This window comes from Typopeltis vanoorti, chromosome 3, assembly GCF_054136105.1.
Source record: "Typopeltis vanoorti isolate ZY-2024b chromosome 3, IOZ_Tvanoo_1.0, whole genome shotgun sequence".
In the NCBI taxonomy this organism is placed as follows: Eukaryota; Metazoa; Arthropoda; class Arachnida; order Uropygi; family Thelyphonidae; genus Typopeltis; species Typopeltis vanoorti.
Window position 1 is genome coordinate 47,564,695 of NC_143551.1, and position 19,674 is coordinate 47,584,368.

At 35.3% G+C, this 19,674-nt stretch overlaps 1 protein-coding gene across 1 annotated transcript in view; it reads left to right on the forward strand.

Moving 5' to 3' along the window:
* Positions 1–14,969: 14,969 nt before the first annotated feature.
* Positions 14,970–19,674, forward strand: part of Gmppa (GDP-mannose pyrophosphorylase A) — a 141,743-nt gene continuing 137,038 nt past the window's right edge. The window contains exon 1 of the mRNA XM_090390600.1: positions 14,970–15,095. Within this exon, the coding sequence (XP_090246726.1) occupies positions 15,056–15,095 (40 nt within the window). The 5' untranslated portion in view covers positions 14,970–15,055. The remainder of the gene's footprint in view (positions 15,096–19,674) is intronic.

Sequence of the window (19,674 nt, forward strand, 5' to 3'; positions counted from 1 at the left end):
CCGCGGGTTGGACAGCCCTGGTTTAAAAGACTTAAAAGAAAATATGTTGTCAGAAAATATCCACAAGTCTGTGAAAACGATTTCTAAGCATCTCACAGGTGAGGTGCATACAAGATAAGACCTACTTTCTCCGTTCATGTAGCGCATAGAATCATATGCAAATATCAGATCCTTTTACAGGCAGGCTTGGATGCAAATAACACAGAGAATTATCATAGCCAAGGTGCGACCTGCATATAATAATGAAGGAAACTAATACAGAAATTAGCACTTCGATCTAATAGGCTGCTTCTTGAAGCTTCTATATTATTGAAACATACCAGTAATTTAAATGAAATGATCTAAAGTTAAATTTTAATCAATATTCGAGGTCAGCCTCCAAGTACGACATAACACAACACTTTTGCTCACCATTAAGTTATAAGTAACACAAAGTAGTACTTAACTACTGATCATTTCGTTACAGCGTATTTTTTTCATATTTTTTGGAAAAAAATTCTTGATAATGCTAGTTGTATAAAATTTAGCCAAATGCTGGATACTGTACAAATTTAACATAGAAGCTGTTAAGAACTTCTGTTAAATTATAAATTGTTACAAGCAGGACTTTTACAAACATACAATCCTTCATAGGATGGTTAGTTCAGAAAAAATTGACCGGAGAACTCACACTTTTTTCTGAGAATAAACTCTCTCTCTCTCTCTTTCTCTCTTATTTATATATATATATATATATATATATATATATATATATATACACACACACACACACACACACACACACACACTAACCTAACCTCCTATCAAATGTTAGGTTAGTTTTATTATTAATAATTACCACTTAAAGTGAATAATTTACGATAATTAATCACAATTTAACCAGTTAAAGTGAATAATTCCTAGAGGAGTCTGGTAAATGTAATAAAAACATGTTTATAGGTTTTGATTCTCAATAGAAATTATAACAGCTTAGGTTAGGTTAGTTTATAATGAAAAGAGTAAGGAAAGTACTTCTTTTGCACTCAATGAAATCAGAAATCATTATAAACTAACCTAAACTAAACTAACCTAACCTTTATCGGTTGGAAATCATTATAAACTAACCTAACCTTTATTGGTTAGGTTAGTTTATAATGAATAAAGTAAAGAAAGTACTTCTTTTGCACTCAAAGGTTAGGTTAGATTGTTTTGGTTAGTTTAGGTAAGTTTAGTAATGATTTCTGATTTCATTGAGTGCAAAAGAAGTACTTTCATTACTTTTTTCATTATAAACTAACTTAACCTAACCTAAGCTGTTATAATTTCTATTGAGAATGAAAACCTATAAACATGTTTTTATTACATTTTTTATTACATGTTTTTATTACATTTACCAGACTCCTCTAGGAATTATTCACTTTAACCGGTTAAAGTGATTAATTCTCGTAAATTATTCACTTTAACCGGTAATTATTAATAATAACCGGGTTTATCACTTTAACCGTAACACACACACACACACACGCGCGCGCGAGAGAGAGAGAGAGAGAAAGAGAGAGAGAGAGAGAGAGAGCGAAAAAAAACGGCTCTAAGATCATTTATGCAGTTGAATGGCATGCTAGTTTAAGTTGAATTTGCAGAGTTTTATGACTCTTTCTATTATTTATGGGTTTATATATCGATATGTATTTTAATGTATTTCATACTCATAAAAGGTTGTATGTCTGACGTGCATTAGTTCCGTGGAGGAACTAAGGATTAAATTTACCCGAAACCCTATTCTTCACAAGAATTTTTTCAAGCTACTCTAGACAGATATTGGACTTTTTCGAGCCATTTCAAGATTCCAACAAGCAGAGTGCTTAATGATGGTTTTACATAGGGCAGTGAAATGCATCTTAAACATTTACAGACATCTTCGCCATATTAGGATCCAAACCTACAACCTTCTGAATCGAAAGCGAACACTCTGAGCCAAGTAAGTCGTACTTGGACATAACTTTCCTAGCTGAATCTTTAGGATATTGTGACAGTCGCCCTTCGGTTAGAAGTGGTTCGTGTTCCATCGATGACATGAGAAATCTTTATGGTATTTTCAACTGAATGTGAGATTAGGCAGTCTCATAAGATTTTTTCCCCCCTGAAATCTCATTTTACTTCCTATCAGCATCTTTTCAGTAAAAGCACAAAGTTGTCTATAGTTACCTCAGTAACACATGGAACGACTTGTTACAAGCGCAGAGAATGAACCATACCCTCGTACTCAAACACAAGTATAAACTATTAAGTTCGAAACATGATACTAGCTAGACATGGTACCGAATGACAACATCCATCAGACTCAATGAAATGTTTGGTGTAATATGAAAATATTGATCTAATATGAAAATATTACCGGTTGTTTATATGCATATTCGAAATGTATATGAATTATAGTCTTAACTCTAAAGGTAGAGCTCATTTTAAAAACAAATATCTGAGGGTAAATTTCATGCTTTCGACTCCATCTGTAGTATTGTCACTAGGGTGACCACTCAGCAAAAATATTTCGTACCAACTTATGCAAGGAAAAGGTACTAAATCTGGAAAAAAAAGTATTAGATTTTTATTTGCTTTCGTTTCACTCTGTTTTGGGCATTTCACGATATCACTACCTTATTATCATAGATGAACTCGATGTAAAACCTCTAAATTAACACATGTACGACAAAAACGAAAAGAATAAAGTCAAAACTCATCTCACTGTAGTCATCTATGAGTCCAAGAGCTGCAGTTGTCATTCATCATAACAGAAGTCCCAGTTGTAACTCTAGCACTTAATATGTGTATTAATTCAATATATAATTTTTAGTGTTTAAAATAATATAATGCATATTGTTTAGTGTTTAAAATAATATAATGCATATTGTTTAGTGTTTAAAATAATGTAACATTAAATTTTCAGTTATTTAATATGCTATTTACATATATACATATACAGGGGTGCCCATTCACAAGAAAAACACTGGAAATATTTATTCATTATTTTTAGCAGATTTTGCTAAATTAATTAACTCTTCAGAAATAGTAAAATCTGTAGCTGGTGAAAGTTTCAATTTTTCTTTTGTCAAAAGGAATCCATTCCTCAAGTGAGTTTGTAGTTGATTTCTTATTTATTATCACTGCTGAAAATATTCTTTCAGTTGCTGCTGATGAATGAGGGAGGCACAGTACAGCTTTAACTGATGTTGTTAAATTAGGGAATATTTGTTCTCCTACAGCATTTTTCATTTCAAAAACTTTATTCCAAAAACACCTTTTTTCAATGCTTCTACAGTCTTCAATAGTTGCCATTCTCTATCAAGCTCTTCGTAACGCCCCTAGATATACATTTCTATGTCTAAAAACTGCCCATTGTCGGTTGGATTTATCTTTTCAATGGGGTCCAAATGACGCTGTGTATGAATAAAAGGTGGTTACTCATATTAAAATATTTAATTTTTCCACTTGTTTTAATTGCTGTAGTGATCTTATGACGCGCGAGAAGTGTTTGAATAGAAAATAATATATTTTCATTAGCTAATACCAGTCGGATTGTGTGAGTATGGGTTCGGGGGTGGGGAAGAGAAGGTTAGCGAACAGTGAGAAGGGGAGGAAAAAAAAGAGAGAAATCATGCTTGTGTCACTGAATGTGACATATGGGGAGGTGAGAGAAGAGAAAAATATTAAACTCATATGTCTAACTCTCATGTTGTTAATATTATTATTATTATTCGGAAGGAAGGAAGTACTAGATCTGTTGGTGAACGTACTAGAACACTAAAAATTTATAAAAAGTACTAGATCTAGTACGAAAGTACTAGATGTGATCACCCTGATTGTCACATACTTTGGTGCACTGAGGCGCCATCTCTTGTTGATAATTTCAATTGTACAGCCTTCTATTTTTGATTGTGCATAAAAACGTAATGTTGTATTTAATGCTTCTTTTTTTTATGAATTCGAAATGTTTCTTTTAACATACCATTTTCTTCTGTTAGTTCTTATCAAAGGAACTAATTTTTTTTGTATTATATCGATTCTTCACCAAAAAAAAAACAAACCTGTTAGTAAGAAAGTGACTGGAAATTGTTTTTCTTATTCTGACGAAGAAAGAGAAGACAGAAGAAAAAAAAAAAAAAAAAAAACAGGGAGGGTCTATTTTGCAACAGCATTTTTACATTCAGTCTTAGCAACTGGCCTAAAGCCGTTTTTGACATTTATACCATAAATATAGTTTTGTGCTGCATGACTTTGTCATTGAAATGATCCAAATGAGGAGTAACTACCACACACACGAAACGTTGTACGCCTATAATGCAGTATGCATACAGTATCAGACTGCATACCTAATGTCAGGAGGTTAAATCAAGCTGGAATTAAGTATAGCAAGAGCTGGAAAAAAAATGAAAGAAGAAAATAAAAAGAAAACATTGTGGAGGAAATATAAAGAAAAAAGTGATCAGCATACTCATGAGCAGTACAAAGTACAAGAAAGAATGGTGCTTGCACTTTGTACTAGTATGGTAAGGAAGGCCTAATTAGACTTAGCTAAACGGGACAAAGTAATGTCCAAAAGAGTTTTTTCGTTATGTTGCAAGTAAAATGGGAAAGTAGCCGTGGTAGAATGACTTTAAACAATGCTCACGGTAGGAATGTGACCGAACCAAAAGAAATAGGTGAGTTGCTGAGTGATCATTTTGCAAAGGTGTATCAGCCAGGTGGTGATTTTACTGTTGCTGATGTTACAAAGATGCATATCAGCATTGAGGTAGATGTTCAGAATATGAAAAAAACACGAATGTGAACACACAGTGGGACTGGATGGCATATCAGCCCATGTACTACGTGAATGTGCAAAAGAATTGGCATTGTCTCTGACAAAGTTGTTCAATCTAAGTCTGAGCTCCGTAAGATAGCATTCATTGCATAAAGGTGGCCCCAAAACAGAGGTAGCAAAACATACCAATTAATATATCGGGAGTAGTTCTTGTAAAAGTATTGGAAGGGTAGATGAAAGATAAAATACAACAGTGGGTGTATAGGGATGAGTTACTCTGTAGTGTGCAGCATGGCTTTGTAAAGGGTAGGTGCTGTCTTAGTAATTTATTCACATTTTATAATAAAGTGACAGCACAATTGGATAAAGGTAATGGTTACATCATGATACTGCTCGACTTTGCCAAGGCATTTGACAGAATACCAAATGGAAGACTATTACAAAGCCTGAGAAAATGGGAATGGATATGAGGCTAGTAGCATGGATAGAGAAATGGCTGATGGACAGACACCAGAGAGTAGTATATGGTGGAGTGGAGTCTAGAAGAATGATGGTGACTAGTGGAGAACCTCAGGGTACTGTGCTAGGGCCACTACTGTTTAATTTGTAAATCAGGTCACATAGGAAAAGATTTAAGAGGGCGATATTCAGATATTTGCTGATGATGCAAAACTGGGAAGGGCAATAGCTAATAAAGGTGATGTAAATATCCTGCAGGATGATTTAAATAGGTTGGCATTGTAAGCAAAGGATGGCGATTGTCAATATAATGTTGAAAAATGTAAGTTGAAATGATACCACGAGACTTTCAAGGCATTTGACCGAATACCACATTGAAGACTATTACAAAACCTGAGAAGATGGGAATGGATATGAGGCTAGTAGCATGGATAGTGAGATGGCTAATGGACAGACACCAGATAGTTGTCTCTGGTGTCTGTCACTTCGGATTGAAAAGGTTGCATCATATCGATGGTATTGGATTGCAGGAAATTGATGCTACGGAAATGGGGATAATGGTGGACAAAGAGTTAAAGTTCAGAGGGCATATTGCAAAAGTTGGTAAAATAGCTCAACGAATCTTGGATGTTGACAACATGCTAATAAGGAAATTTTTATACCTCTTTAAACTGCTATGATTTGGTCACATCTTGACTACCGTGCACAGATTTGGTCATCTAAGGGGGACCAGGCGGTGATCGAAAGGATTCAGAGACGAGTGACCAAGATGATGACATTTCTGTTGAATATTCCCTATGAGGATAGGTTGAAGGTTTTTGAGTTACAAAGTTAAGTTGATAGGCGGAAAAGAGGGTACATGATGGAAACTTTTAAGATATTAAAGGGTTTTAATAAAATTGATGCAAATTAACATTTTCAATATATGACAAATAGTCAGAGAACTATAGGCCATCAGTGGAAGTTGTGTAAGTGTGCGGTTAGTAGGGGTGTGTGAACCAGATTTTTTGCGTGGAGAGTGGTGAGTGAGTGGAACGGATTGCCAGAATTGATTGAGTTCCCTGCTGGTGAATGGATTCAAGGAGACGATGATAGAATTTGTGTGTATGATGGTTGACTGAGCCTCTGTAGCTCAGTTGGCACAGACAAAGCCCTTTGGTCAGAAAGACTGGGTTCGATTCCAGTCCATGACATGAGGAACCTTTATGTGGTCTGTTTCGATGAAAGGTGAGTTACCTGGTCTTATACGAAGGTAGTGGTTTTTCCACCCAGAAACTCGGGTTTTTCGTCCCTTAGAACAGGCAAACCGCCCTGTGAACACACATGGATGTAGTCATGTATACTCGCCCCTAGGGGGGTGCAACAGAGGATGACGAGCCTGGTGCATTAATTCGTTGTGTTTCCCCCTCATTAGAGGAATCTACCCGTCCCAAGTGATGGATGAGAAGGTAAAGGAAGGATGGTTGATTTGGGATCTGTGTCTGGGTCTCCCGCGATGAGTTTCCGGACTCCACGGAGATGCCATAAAATAATAATAATAATACATAAGTCTAGCAGGTACAACTATTATTAGCCTACCTCTTTTCTCCAGATATTCCAAAAACATTTTTATATTTCTGGTATTTATTTAATTTTCGGCTGTTTTAAAACTCCTACAAAGGTCACCTCTTCCGGTTTTCTTTATGTTAACTGCCTTGTCTAACTATATGGAAAATTTCTCACTTCTCCTTATCATTCTACTTAAAAATTGCCTACCAAATAAGACGCTTAGTTTAGTGTTAAGTATTAAATGTTGTAGTTACTCTTCCATTTCTCTGATCACTATTCTCCGAATATAACATTAGTTATATTCGGAGAATAGTGATTATAGTGATTGATAGAATAGTGAATAGAGTTACAAAGATTATATCCGGATTATGGGATTTAGATTATGAGGGCATTGCGAGTATGTGGATTACAGACTCTAGTTAACAGGAGAAAGAATGGTGATATGATAGAGGTCTATAAACTTTTGAATGGGTGTTATAGCATTTCAAATGATGAAATTTTTCGTTAAATGGAAGGCGAAGAGAGAACACGGGGCATCCATGGAAGTTAAGGTTGTTCTCAGTCAAGAAAGGGGTAAGAGCTACGTTTTTCTCTCAGAGAGCAGTGAGTGAGTGGAATAATTTGCCCTTAGGGGTAGTGAGTGCATGTAGTGTGAATGAATTCAAGGGAAGATATGATAGCCGGGTTGGGTGATTTATAGTCTGCTTCAATGAGTCCTTGACTCCCTGGAGGTCTCATATTATAATAATAATAATAATAATAATAATAATAATAATAATAATAATAATAATAACATTCTACATTTGTTATTTAGCAGAAGAATCTCACCTGTTTTTGTCTTCTTTTTCTCGGTAATCCGACTGATATCGATGTGGTGCTTCTCTAATTCCTCTGCTAGTCCCCTTTTCCTCATCTTCAGTTCTGCCGATGTTGAGTTTGTTCCAGTCACTTAAATTTTCAGTGTTCGCCCTGATTCCCCCATGAAAATTGCGTTGGTTTATCTTGTTTAACCGTGTAACTCATTAGCCGGCATGAAATTCATTGTTGTACCATCATTGTTTTGGTTAATCCAGCACAAACTATAATTTGATCAGATAAATCCCAAAGTGGTAGCCTATTCTCGTTCATTGCTTTTCTGAAAGAATACTATTAACAGGGCGCACCACATGAAGGAGATCTAACAGACAAAACATAACTAACAATTCAATATGCTTCTCAATGTACTAGTTATGTCTGCTCTGATTCAAACTAAACCAAACAAAAAATTGCGTTCTAAGCAGAATTGAAACGCAGGTCTTTCTGATCAAAACAATATCACAGAAAGGACATTGTTTTGATCATTTCCGTGACATGATCGAAACCCCATCATGTCTATGGAGAACTCTTATCTTGAGAGAGATAGAGAGGCGCTTTAACTGTTAAAGCGTGGACGTTTCAAATGTGTCGACGGAATTCTATGTGGGATTCAGCCAGTTACAGGCTCTCACTTTGACATGTGTACGTTTGCAATGAGTAGGCTGAGTTAACGGATTTAGTTCCGTCTTTTTTTTGGTCCATATTAGCGATGAGAAGCTGTTTTGTCATGGATCACTCTCTGATGAGCATTAACAAAATTGGCTTGGGTGAATACATCAATACTGCTTTCTGAAAGCAATGTTTAAAATATTATGAAAACAAAAACTGCTGAAAATAAGTGAGAGTAATATTTACTAGATCGGAAAGAAATATTTTCAGGAGAAAGCATAGATTCAAATCTATCATAATACAAAACAACTTATATATGTATCTTATAAGGACTTTTCAACTGAAAGTGAATTTGCTGGCTTCATACTGAGGTACTAAAAATTTTTTCCGTCAAAATAGGCAGGCCAAGCTTGAAAACGTACAGTTCAAGAACATTACTCAGTCTCCTCATAACTATACTTAGTTGCTTCGGGAGTAATTGTCATCAATCTAAATACAGCCTAACCAATGAAGAAAATAATCCAAATCCAAATGCAATATACGTAAGTATTATTGTGATTTTATTGCTTGAAATAAAGTTAAATATACTTGTCACAATCTTTGCAGTTATCATTAAACCAAGTGAACGTGGATGTGTTATTAACTGATCCGTTATTAAACCAAGTATTTAATAACCGATCAATTAAGTAAGTTATTAAATAATCCAAAACAAAGTCCTTGTAACATGTTTATAGACATCATGTTGAACTAAATATTGAGGTATCCAAATTAAACATGCTAATATGTATGTTTCTCTCTTTACACGTGACCTGTATTGCTGTGCAATGAAAACATTTATTGTAAGCTCCAAGTAGAGAAGCACTTACAGACGTGGAAAGTGATGTCATAAGATGGGATTTTACCAGTAATCAGCTGTCTGTTCGTGATGACATTGGTAAAAGATTGCATTGTCCAAAATCAACAGTAGGCCACATTAGCCCATGGAAATGTATGGATGCTGCCTCATTCAAAAAACACAAGCACAGTAGCGAACAAATTAATCCGAACAAACCGAAATTTTGTCAAGTTTTTTTATTTTGGCTTGGCTTTTGTTTCAGTTCACAATAATTTTGGTTTCGGTTTACTAATTTCAGTTATGGTTTTAATTGACTATTTTGATTGAGCGCTGCGAGTTTTAACTGTCTCCACGAATTTATTAATAGTGTTGTGCATATTAATAATGTAAACAAGTTGACATTCGTAGAGTTTTATTCATTTTGTGTGGCTATAAAATGGATACATCTCTCTACTGTAAAAACAGAGAGTGGTGTTGCTTTGGGTACTGTTAATGCGGTTTAAATAAGTTTAGAGAGACAGGTACCTTTTCTCCCGACAGAAATATAAAATGTGGGCGAAAAAGGAAAACTGCACTTACTCAAGATCATTTACTAGTTAGGGAAATCAAAATGAATCTAAGATTGTCTGCTGTAGACTTAAATAGAGACTTCACAACTAGTGGAATTAATGTTTCTGACATGACAGTCCATCGAAGATTGTTGGAAGCAGGGAGAATTGCCCACAGACCAAAAAAGAAACAATTGTTGATGAAGGCTATGCAGAAAAAGCTCCAGTGTGCAAAAATGTGCAAAAATGGGACCGTTGATGAGTGGAAGAGGTCATATTCTCAGATGAGAGCTATTTCTTTGACCAAGGAGAGCGAGTACACTATGTTTGCAAATCAGCGACTGAGAAGACTTCTCTCACCCCCAACAAGCTCCTAAACAACCAGCTAAAAATATGTTCTGGGGTTGTTTTACATATGACGGTCCAGAATCACTTATGCCTGTTGACAGTATAATGAACAATACATGAACATATTGGAGAAAGGAGTGGTTCCACATCCAGAAAGATAAAGAACTCATCATCCACCAGGATCTCGCTTCATGCCACAGTTAAAAAAAAGTGAAAGAGTTCCTCAAAAATCATAATATATGATTGCTTCAGTGGCCAGGAAACTCTCCTAACATTAACCCAATAACCCAAGATTTGTGGGCCATAGTGAAAAAGTAAAGCGCCTGTGTAGCTCAGTGGATGTAGCATTTGCACATCCATGGCGCTTGGCCACATGAAGGAAGACTGGGTTTCAAATCTAGGCAGCGACTATAGGAAATTTTTCTAATCCTTTTTTCGACCAGTTCCGGAGTTAGTCGATCTGTGGCACGGGCAAGCAGTGTTTTCTCCCTGAAACTAGGGTTTTTCCTCCGTCCTGTAAACTCATAAAAATCGACCATAGAACCCCCACTATTTCTGACACTAAATATATTGTGTTAGGGTTAGGGACAACGAGATGGCGGCACTTGTTGAGCCGTCTCTTCACTGCGTGCTTCTTAATTAATGATAGCCTTCTGCGAGCTAATTGGCTACCAGTGGACATTGAACTGCCCAGTCAGTCTCCAAAAGTTAGATAGGGCTAAAACGACCTCTCCTACTCCTTGTACTGGAATAAAAAAGCGTTAACTGTTTTTTTTTTAGTAAAAATGAGACTTGGAACATTAAATCGTGATAAGACGGATAACTTAATACAATTCATTATAAAAATATGGTTTCGAGATGCAGAAATAAGACAAATGCGTTCTATGTTGATTATCCGTGCTTAAGTGAATTAATAAACTTATTAGGAAGAGAGGAGCACATATAAATTAATAGATAAAGTTAGAGTTTAATTTTTATACTTATTTTCGTCCGAAATTAGAAGTTTTCTTTAAAATTTCAGTGTTTGGATTAATTTATTCGCTACTGTAGATCTATGATGGTAACATCAAATGTGGCAGTTCAACCAGGAATTCAAATATTTTAACTGGAGTTTTCTGTGTATGAAATTGCACACAGCGCTGCATCGTCTCCGTTTCTAGGAAGAATAGGTCCACATAAGCCAAATATCAAAGGCTCAACCATCAGTACAATGCACAACTTAGTTAGTTATAGGATATTGTAAGCTCATAATATGTGGCGATGCTCTTTTTGTTTTCCGATTGGATAAGGAAGTCATTTTGTCCTTTAAAAGGTCCTGATACGACCTCACCTTAATATGATTTCTGGTCTGCTGTTTTCTGAGGTGACCCAGATACAGTGGAAAATGTTGAATATGACATTGCGACTATGGAATATGAATTATGAGAAAAGGAGAAAATTTGCAGACCCCAGACACCAGTAAATAGGAGAAAGTGGAGTGACATGATAGAGATCTTCAAACTTCTGAAAGGATCATATAATATACCAGTAGATGGAATTTTTCATTTCATGGATGGTGGGGTGAGGACATTTTTGGAAACTGAGAATGAAGTTAAGAAACGGGGTGAGAGTTAAATTTTTCTCTCATAGAGTGGTGGGTGATAGGAATGGATTCCTTTGACGATTTTGAGTGCAGGTAGCGTGATTACATTCAAGAAAAACTATAACAGCTGGTGTGAATGATATTTGGCTTCCCTCGATAAGTCTGTAATTTTCTGGAGTCTCTGGTAATAATAATAATAATAACCTGCACGAATACCCTCATATTTCATATAAATGTATTACTGTATGTATTATAAATTATGTTTATGTGTTATTATTATGATTAAGAGAGATCTCCAGGGGAGTTGAGGACGCACAAAAAAGCTACAGATCAACTGAGCCAGCTGACATCCTTTTGCATTCACTTCCTGCACTCATCACTTCAAAAGGTAGCCTATTCCAATCATGCACCACTCTCTGAGAGGAAAATCGAGCTCCTACCTCTTCTTGACTGTATTCAGTATTATTATATTATATTATTATATTATATAAAATACAGAATTTGTGTGTGTGTGTGTGTGTGTGTGTGTGTGTGTGTGTGTGTGTGTGTGTGTGTGTGTGTGTGTGTGTGTGTGTGTGTGTGTGTGTGTTCTTGTGGCAAGTTTCCTATACAAAAATGTGTCATTTCTTGAAAGCAGATTGGTTATAGATTGGATTCCAAATAAGGAACTTTTTCTCTGTTTTTTTAACCTATTCTTGAGTTGATCTTGGGGCCTGCCACACGGTTTTTGTCTCTTTATTAATTAGTAGAAACTTGAGTTAGTTTCCACCGTTCAGAAAAGGGGCCATAGAACTTATACAATTATAGACGATAGTTTGAGTGTTAGGATTTAGGATCACAAGCTGGTGACAGTTGTCTGACCTGTTCTCGTCCCATTACCTCTGAAAGCATAAATAGAGCGGTCCTACTTGATGACAACTAAAGACAGAAGCTGTTCCCATAGTTCCAAAGTTAGTTTGAACTAAAAGCTTCGACCTACTCCATTTGGGGAAATAAAAGGCATTAAAGGTTTATTTATATTTATATTTAAAAAAAAACCTCTAATTTATTTTTAATTCAGGAATTCTGAGACAGCCGGCTTCTACTCTTAGCAATCAATGATAAGTGAGCTCACCGATAAGTATACCGATAAGCGAGCTCATTACCATCACTACACTACCGATGATTATTGAGGCATTGAGGTGAGAGTTGTGGGGCAGGAGACTTCCTCAATCATCCTTAACTCGAAATCATTAAGTCTTGAGTCCTAAGTGATTGGATAATGCGCTGGCTGTAGTTCTACCATCTTTCACTTGTTATTCCATAATAATCAACCTCAATGGATTTCTCTATGTGACTATATATATATATATATATATATATATATATATAATGTAGAAAGTATTTTACCTTGGGTATAATAAATGTTATAGATACCAAGCTATTTTAAACCTAGTTTCTACATAATTATCTGTTCCTGAGATTTTTATTTAATAAGGTTAAAACACCTTATGGTAACTTGTTCTGGTAAAATACTTATAAGCTCTGTATTACTAAAATCTTGGTATTTCTAGCCTGGCTCCCTCTGATGAGACCTCAATAAAGGTCGAAACCGGTCTGGGTAGTGGCCCCTTGACTTTAATACAAAGCATCATACATCTCCTCCAGGAGATGTGCTTTGCATTAAGGGTAAATATTAAGATTAGTGATCAGAACTTATTCTACTTTTACCATGAGTTGGCTTGGTCTTGCACATGCAGGGTCAACTAGACTTGCAACATTTGCAGGCGCAAACTTGACTTGTTTGTCTGTTTGCTTACTTGGGAAATGGAGTAAAACTGCGGGTTCGAATTCCGCATAGGCATGGATGTTTGTGATTGTCTTCCACCTTCATTCATTTATTCACCCAAGTATAGATACACTCTCCTAATACTATGGACTGGGTCACCGTGTGTGTGTGTGTGTATGTGTGTATATATATATATATATATATATATATATATATATATATATATATACACACACATACACACACACACACACTCATTGTTATTTTTGCCAATACTTCATTGCAATTATGAAACATGGTTTGGCTACTAGCTGAAAAAAGTAAAAAAGTGGCACTAAAGATGAACTTGGGGAAGAGTGGTGTAATCTACAACTTCCCAAGATCAATCATATATATATATATATATATATATATATACACATACACACACACACACACACACACACACTAAGGATGTAATGCTGGCAAAGTTGAATAGCTATACATACCAAGGGCAAAATATTAAAATGATGACAGAATCCAGAGAAAAATAGAAGTGTGAAAGTATCACGGAGTGTATTTGGTAGTGACTCCATATGATAATGCAATCCATATGCACTCCTTTTGGCAATGCACTCATGGTATATTTAAGAGCAACCCTACCCTTATGTCTAAATAGAAAGGTTTTTAACCCGTAAATCCTACAAATTCTTACTTATGAATTGGGGACAGACTCTTATCTAGAGAGAGAGAGAGACATCCAAGGCTGGAGACCACTCGGAGAAACATGATGGGAATTGCAAGAAGGAAGAAGAAACGGAATATATGGATAGCAAGATGACAAGAGTGGAAGACATTATTATCCATGTGAAAACTATAAAATTGAAATGAATAGGCCACATTGCTAGATGATCTGACCAACAATGGACTACAGAAATAATAAAGTGTACCCCCCAGAGACGGTAAAATACCTAGAGGACGTTATTTAGCTGATGGAAGGATGAAATCAGGAAACAGGTTGGAGTGGCATGGCAACAAGCAGCCCAGGACAAGATCAAGTGGAGTACAGACAAATCGGAATTCAGAACACACGCAATTTACAGACAAAAAAAAAACTATTTTAAGTAGTATGGTGGGCGAAAGATGGCGTTAATGGTGGTGGAGAGTTGAGTAGTAGTGGAGAGAGTGGGATGTGTTTGGCGAGATGGAGTGGTGTGCCCTCCCGCGATGAGTCCTTGGGCTCCCTGGAAGTGTCACGTAGTAATAATAATAATAATAATAATAATATAATAATAATAATAATAATAATAATAATAATAATAATAAATCTTGGAAAGACCTTCATCCAGCAGTGGATGGACATCTGACAATGGTTGATGATATATATATAGAGAAAAAAAATTCTCTGCTCACCGACGTTACCAATGTACTATATAATATTAATTAATGTTATAATATTAATAAATAAAACTGCAAGTTTCGCACAAGAATTAACTTATTAAGTCAACACACAAGGCAATACTTTTTCAGCTACTAACTATAATAACATCTATGGCCAAGCAATAAGATGCTATTGATGTTATCTGTTTTAAACACACTTCCAATCTTTTGCTTCGTACCAGAAGAGGGCACTTAGTAATACACGTTGGCATGTGCGTTTACTGATATTGACTGTATGTGAGAGGGCTTGATGTTGATTTAGCTTCTGGAAATATTTGTTTTCTAAAGTTTGTGAGTCTTTACAGCGATGTTGAAAGCAGTAATTTTAATAGGAGGGCCTCAGAAAGGTGAGCGTACTATCAACTGTAAATATTATGTTTTGCACTATACTAACAGTTTAAACATTAATTCTTTAATGGCAATACCTTGACAACAGCTTAGCCAATAATATAAAACAAAATCGTCCCCTTAAACTTTTCGTTAAACTGAAAACGAAAGCATTGTTATTGAAGTCTTGAAAACCCATAAAAGTATATCTTGTTAAAGTTTCGATAACATCAAATATTCATTTCCTGACGACCATTCTAATTTAAATTTTAGAACATATTTTGAAATCACTCCTCAAATACTAGGTGTGGCAACTGTCCCTCTTCCTTCTCTACCTTTGTAGGCTATCTGTATAGTAAAATAATTACAGCTTTATCTCGCAGCCCACTTTTTGTGTTGTCATTTAATATAGACAAGTTGCAGAACCCTCTTAGAGATACTTTTCTGTGGTTTGCAGATCTGTCCTTGTAAGAAACTGTTTTAATTATCTTTATAGGGATATTATATATGCTTTTTTTTTTTTTTTTCAATTGAAGATGAGATAGCCTGTCTCATGGGATAGCAGGGTTTCCTCCTTCAGAACAGGCAAATAAGTGCTAGAGAATATAGGCAAAAAATACATGGGAGTGGATGATTAATGGTTTGGTAGACATTGTAACTGTGGTGTAGAATGGCCTCTTGTGATGAGTTCTCATATGGCTTATCATATAATAATAAATAAAGAGAAAATTCATATTTTCAGAGAACGTGATCATATTGTTGAATCAAATATGCAGATAAACATTATTTTGAACATAAAAAAATGTGTGAAAAGTGAAGTAATTATAACTAGAAAGCATACACCATTATTGTCTAAATTTCTATGCAAGCTATTTTGCAAATAAATTCTAATTAAAAAAAAAAAAGAATATTTTATATCGTGAAGCCTAAGATATCATATACTTGTATAGAATCAGAAAAGCATTTGTAATGTTTTGTTGCCTTACGTATTCAATAAAGGTTCCAGGTACTTAAGGAAATGCATTTTTTAAATTTTTTTTATTATTTTTATTTTTTAATTATGCCCACATGATAGATTGCAAAACCTATAGGATTGGTGCTATGTGTGGAACAAAGAAAAAAAAGTAATATTTTGAAGCACTGGAGGTTTTATTCAGGGAAGCGTAATCCAGAGAACAGAGGTAGATGGAATGAAGGATAAATGGGAGTAGCAGATTTTGTGGATTAGCAGTTCAACTATAAATGAATGGTGGGTAATGATCGATGGCAGTTCTGAACACCAATCATGGAAATGTTAGTAGAAAGACACCTAATGGATACTCCCACCATCCCATTAATATGGGATTTGTATAACACTAGAGGCTGGACACAGATGAAAATCAATATCTTGGATGAGAAATGCTGCCTGAGTATTATAAATTAACACCGAGATAGGTGAAGGAGGCATTTTTCTGCAAGGAAAAAAAAAATATATATTGCTTTGGAAGCATCGAAATGTGTGGGTAGGGAGAACTAGGTTGTCATCACCTCATTGAAGAATAGTAAAGAATAGTATAGAGATCAGAGTTTAGGTCACTGGTTATTGAAATCTTGATTCATATGTGATTATGGTAATTCCCCCCCCCCCCCCAAAAAAAGCATACCACTGCAGTGCATTCTGATAGTGTAGATGGCAGCAGGATTATGTGTTGGCTGATTGGGAAGCCTATTAGCCAACAAATACTTGGGGAAGAGTGTCATTTACACTACATAATTAATGTGAGAGGTAGTGAACAAAGTGAAACTCTTATTCTGGAGACCAAACATAGTAACAGCCATTTTAAGTTCTCCAATAAACAACGGGATGGTACTTAATGGGTACTACTTTACAAGTAGTTAGTTAGTTGGCATTTTATTTTCTTTAAGTAGGAAGGTATCCAATGAGAACATTCGCTGATAGTGTCATGGCACCTTTAATGGAAACTGGCCACACTTTGATAAGGCATGGTTGACTTTACCAAGAGAGGCTATACATTACATATCACCAGTCCATTAGTAGAGACTTGATCATATTTTAAAAACATATGGTATTTAAAAAAATTATGACCTTAATCGTTTTTTTTTTAAAGATAAAGTTACTGTTTATTGGTCAGTTGAAGATGAGTTAACCAGACCCAGACATGCATAGCAGGTTATTCCTTCTGGAAACTGGTCTTTCATTTAGCAAAACTGGTAAGCCAATGAAGAATGCACATATAATTAACCATAATATACAGGCCTCAGCATTAGTTATTTTAGCTGTAATTCCAAACATTCACTGACCAATCAACCATTCATGGGTATCCTGAAATTATTGACTACACTGCAGGTTACCATGCAATTCAGTGACATGGATCTTTGGGTTGGGGGGGGGGGAGGAGCAAAGACATCAATAATCATCTGATTAGTGTAATCAGTACAGTTGTCCTTTGGCCCTGAAGTGGTAGCTGTATCTGTTTTGTAGATTAGCAAAGGTGAGATGTTTGTGTGGACCATCTTCTGTGACTTAAAAGAAATTAAGTAAATAATAAGATGAGATTTCTGTTTTTTTTTTTTGTTTGTTTTTTTTGTGATAGTTCCATCGAAAAAGTTTATAAACCTGTAGCACATTAGTACTATGAGCACTGCCTTAGAATACATTCAGACATCCATGCCATAGTGGGATTCCAACTCGTATCCTGTTGGACGGAGAGCAAAGTCATTATCCACTCGATCAACCAAGCTGGCACTAAAGAAATCGCCTCTTATTTATTTTAGCAAAATGAATTAAAGATGCCAAGAAATTATATTCTTGGTTTAATCTTTTATCTAAGTATAAGCAAACAAAGTTTGCACATGAAGTGACTTCATGTGCAAACTTTATTTGCTTAAACTTGGATAAAGGATGAAACCAAGAATATAACTTTTTGGCATCTTTAATTTAAACCTTTGATATTGCATCAGTCTTTGCCAAGACATTAATCTTTTCTCAGTAAAACAAAACAAAAAAAAATTAAAGGTATGCAGTCTGTGTCCCTGCATGTGCAAGCATGTTGGAAAAGCATAGTAAACACTGATAGGCGTTGCAGTTTATTTGTGAAACTGTTTGTAATAATTAACAATTAATATGCAAATAAAATTTTATTTGCATATTAATTGTTAGGTAATTATTTAATTTTTTAAGTAATACTGTATTGTAAATGGCATTGCCGTGAAAAATTGCAAAACCATATTTCATTTCAGGTCTGTAATAAGCATGGGATTATTTAATGCTAATGTGTGCATACACGCTCTCACTCACTCGTCAATGATTTGGAATATTGCAACCTTTGGAGGGATCCAATGCTGCCATCACTCCGAATCTTTCAGCTGTCCATTTCTGGTGGACATTCCACACAATAGTAGCATTTTTAATTTCACCTGCCCCAGGAGTTGAAATGTTCCAGTACATTAGAAGATTGCACATGTTGCTTATTAGTTAATTGTTGAAAGGGCTTCCACCCATTCATAAGCAGCACTATAGCAAGTCATATTGCAGTGCTATAAATGCAAGATGCCAATATATTCTTGGTTTAATCCTTTATCCAAAATTTGCATGTGAAGTAATTTCTTGACTGGGCAACTCATATAGAGGCTAATGACTTCACATCATAGTATCCCATAATGCAATGTGCATATTCTTATGGATGTTGCATTATGTTGTATGCATTATAGTGACCCTTTCTATAATGCATAGTATTATACAAAGGGTCACTAAGAACCCAGACCAGTTTCAACCTTTATTGAGGTCTCATCAGTGGGAGCCAGACCCAGAAGCAATACCATGGTTGAAGTAATGCAAAGTGTCATATTTCAATGCAGTGCTGTCAGACACCTAAAGCTAGGTGTACCAGTATTAATGATGCTCAGTCTGTCATTGGTTAATGCTTTGTGAGATAAAAATTGCATAGCCACTCTTGTAAAGATCACATAGACTGACCAATGGCTTGGACCAATTAGAAAGATCTTCATAAAATTGAAATAATTTGCAGAGTGCTCTTAATCACCTTATATAATTATACTGTTATAGTATAGATCAAAAGTACTGAATTTTTGCAGCACTGGGAAAAGATTCTATCACAGATGATTTGTGTGAAGCATATGATGAATGACATGTTAAAGGTTGGACATCATAAAAGGTGTCAAGTCCAGCCTAATAAACTGTTAGCAGCAGTCTGCTGACTGTCAACACTAGTAAGCCAAAGGGGGGGGGGAATTTTTAACACATTAATGTCCTAATATATTACAGAAAAAACTAGTGCCACACACACACACACACACACACCATATATGTATAGTAATTTTCATGTAATAGGATGATAGTCATTATTTAGTGTGACAAAGAGCTAACATTATTTTAACTCATAACAATTAAATGACCACTACTGTCTAAGAAAATATAAACTTTATAGGTATTATTTCTAAGTAAATATTATTTTTGTGGCTATTTAGCCTATTTTTGTAAAAAAAAAAAAAAAATAAAATAATAATAATAATAATAAATAATAATTATAATTTTTGTAAAAAAAAGGGGGGGGGCGGGAGTGGTACTCCTACTAAACA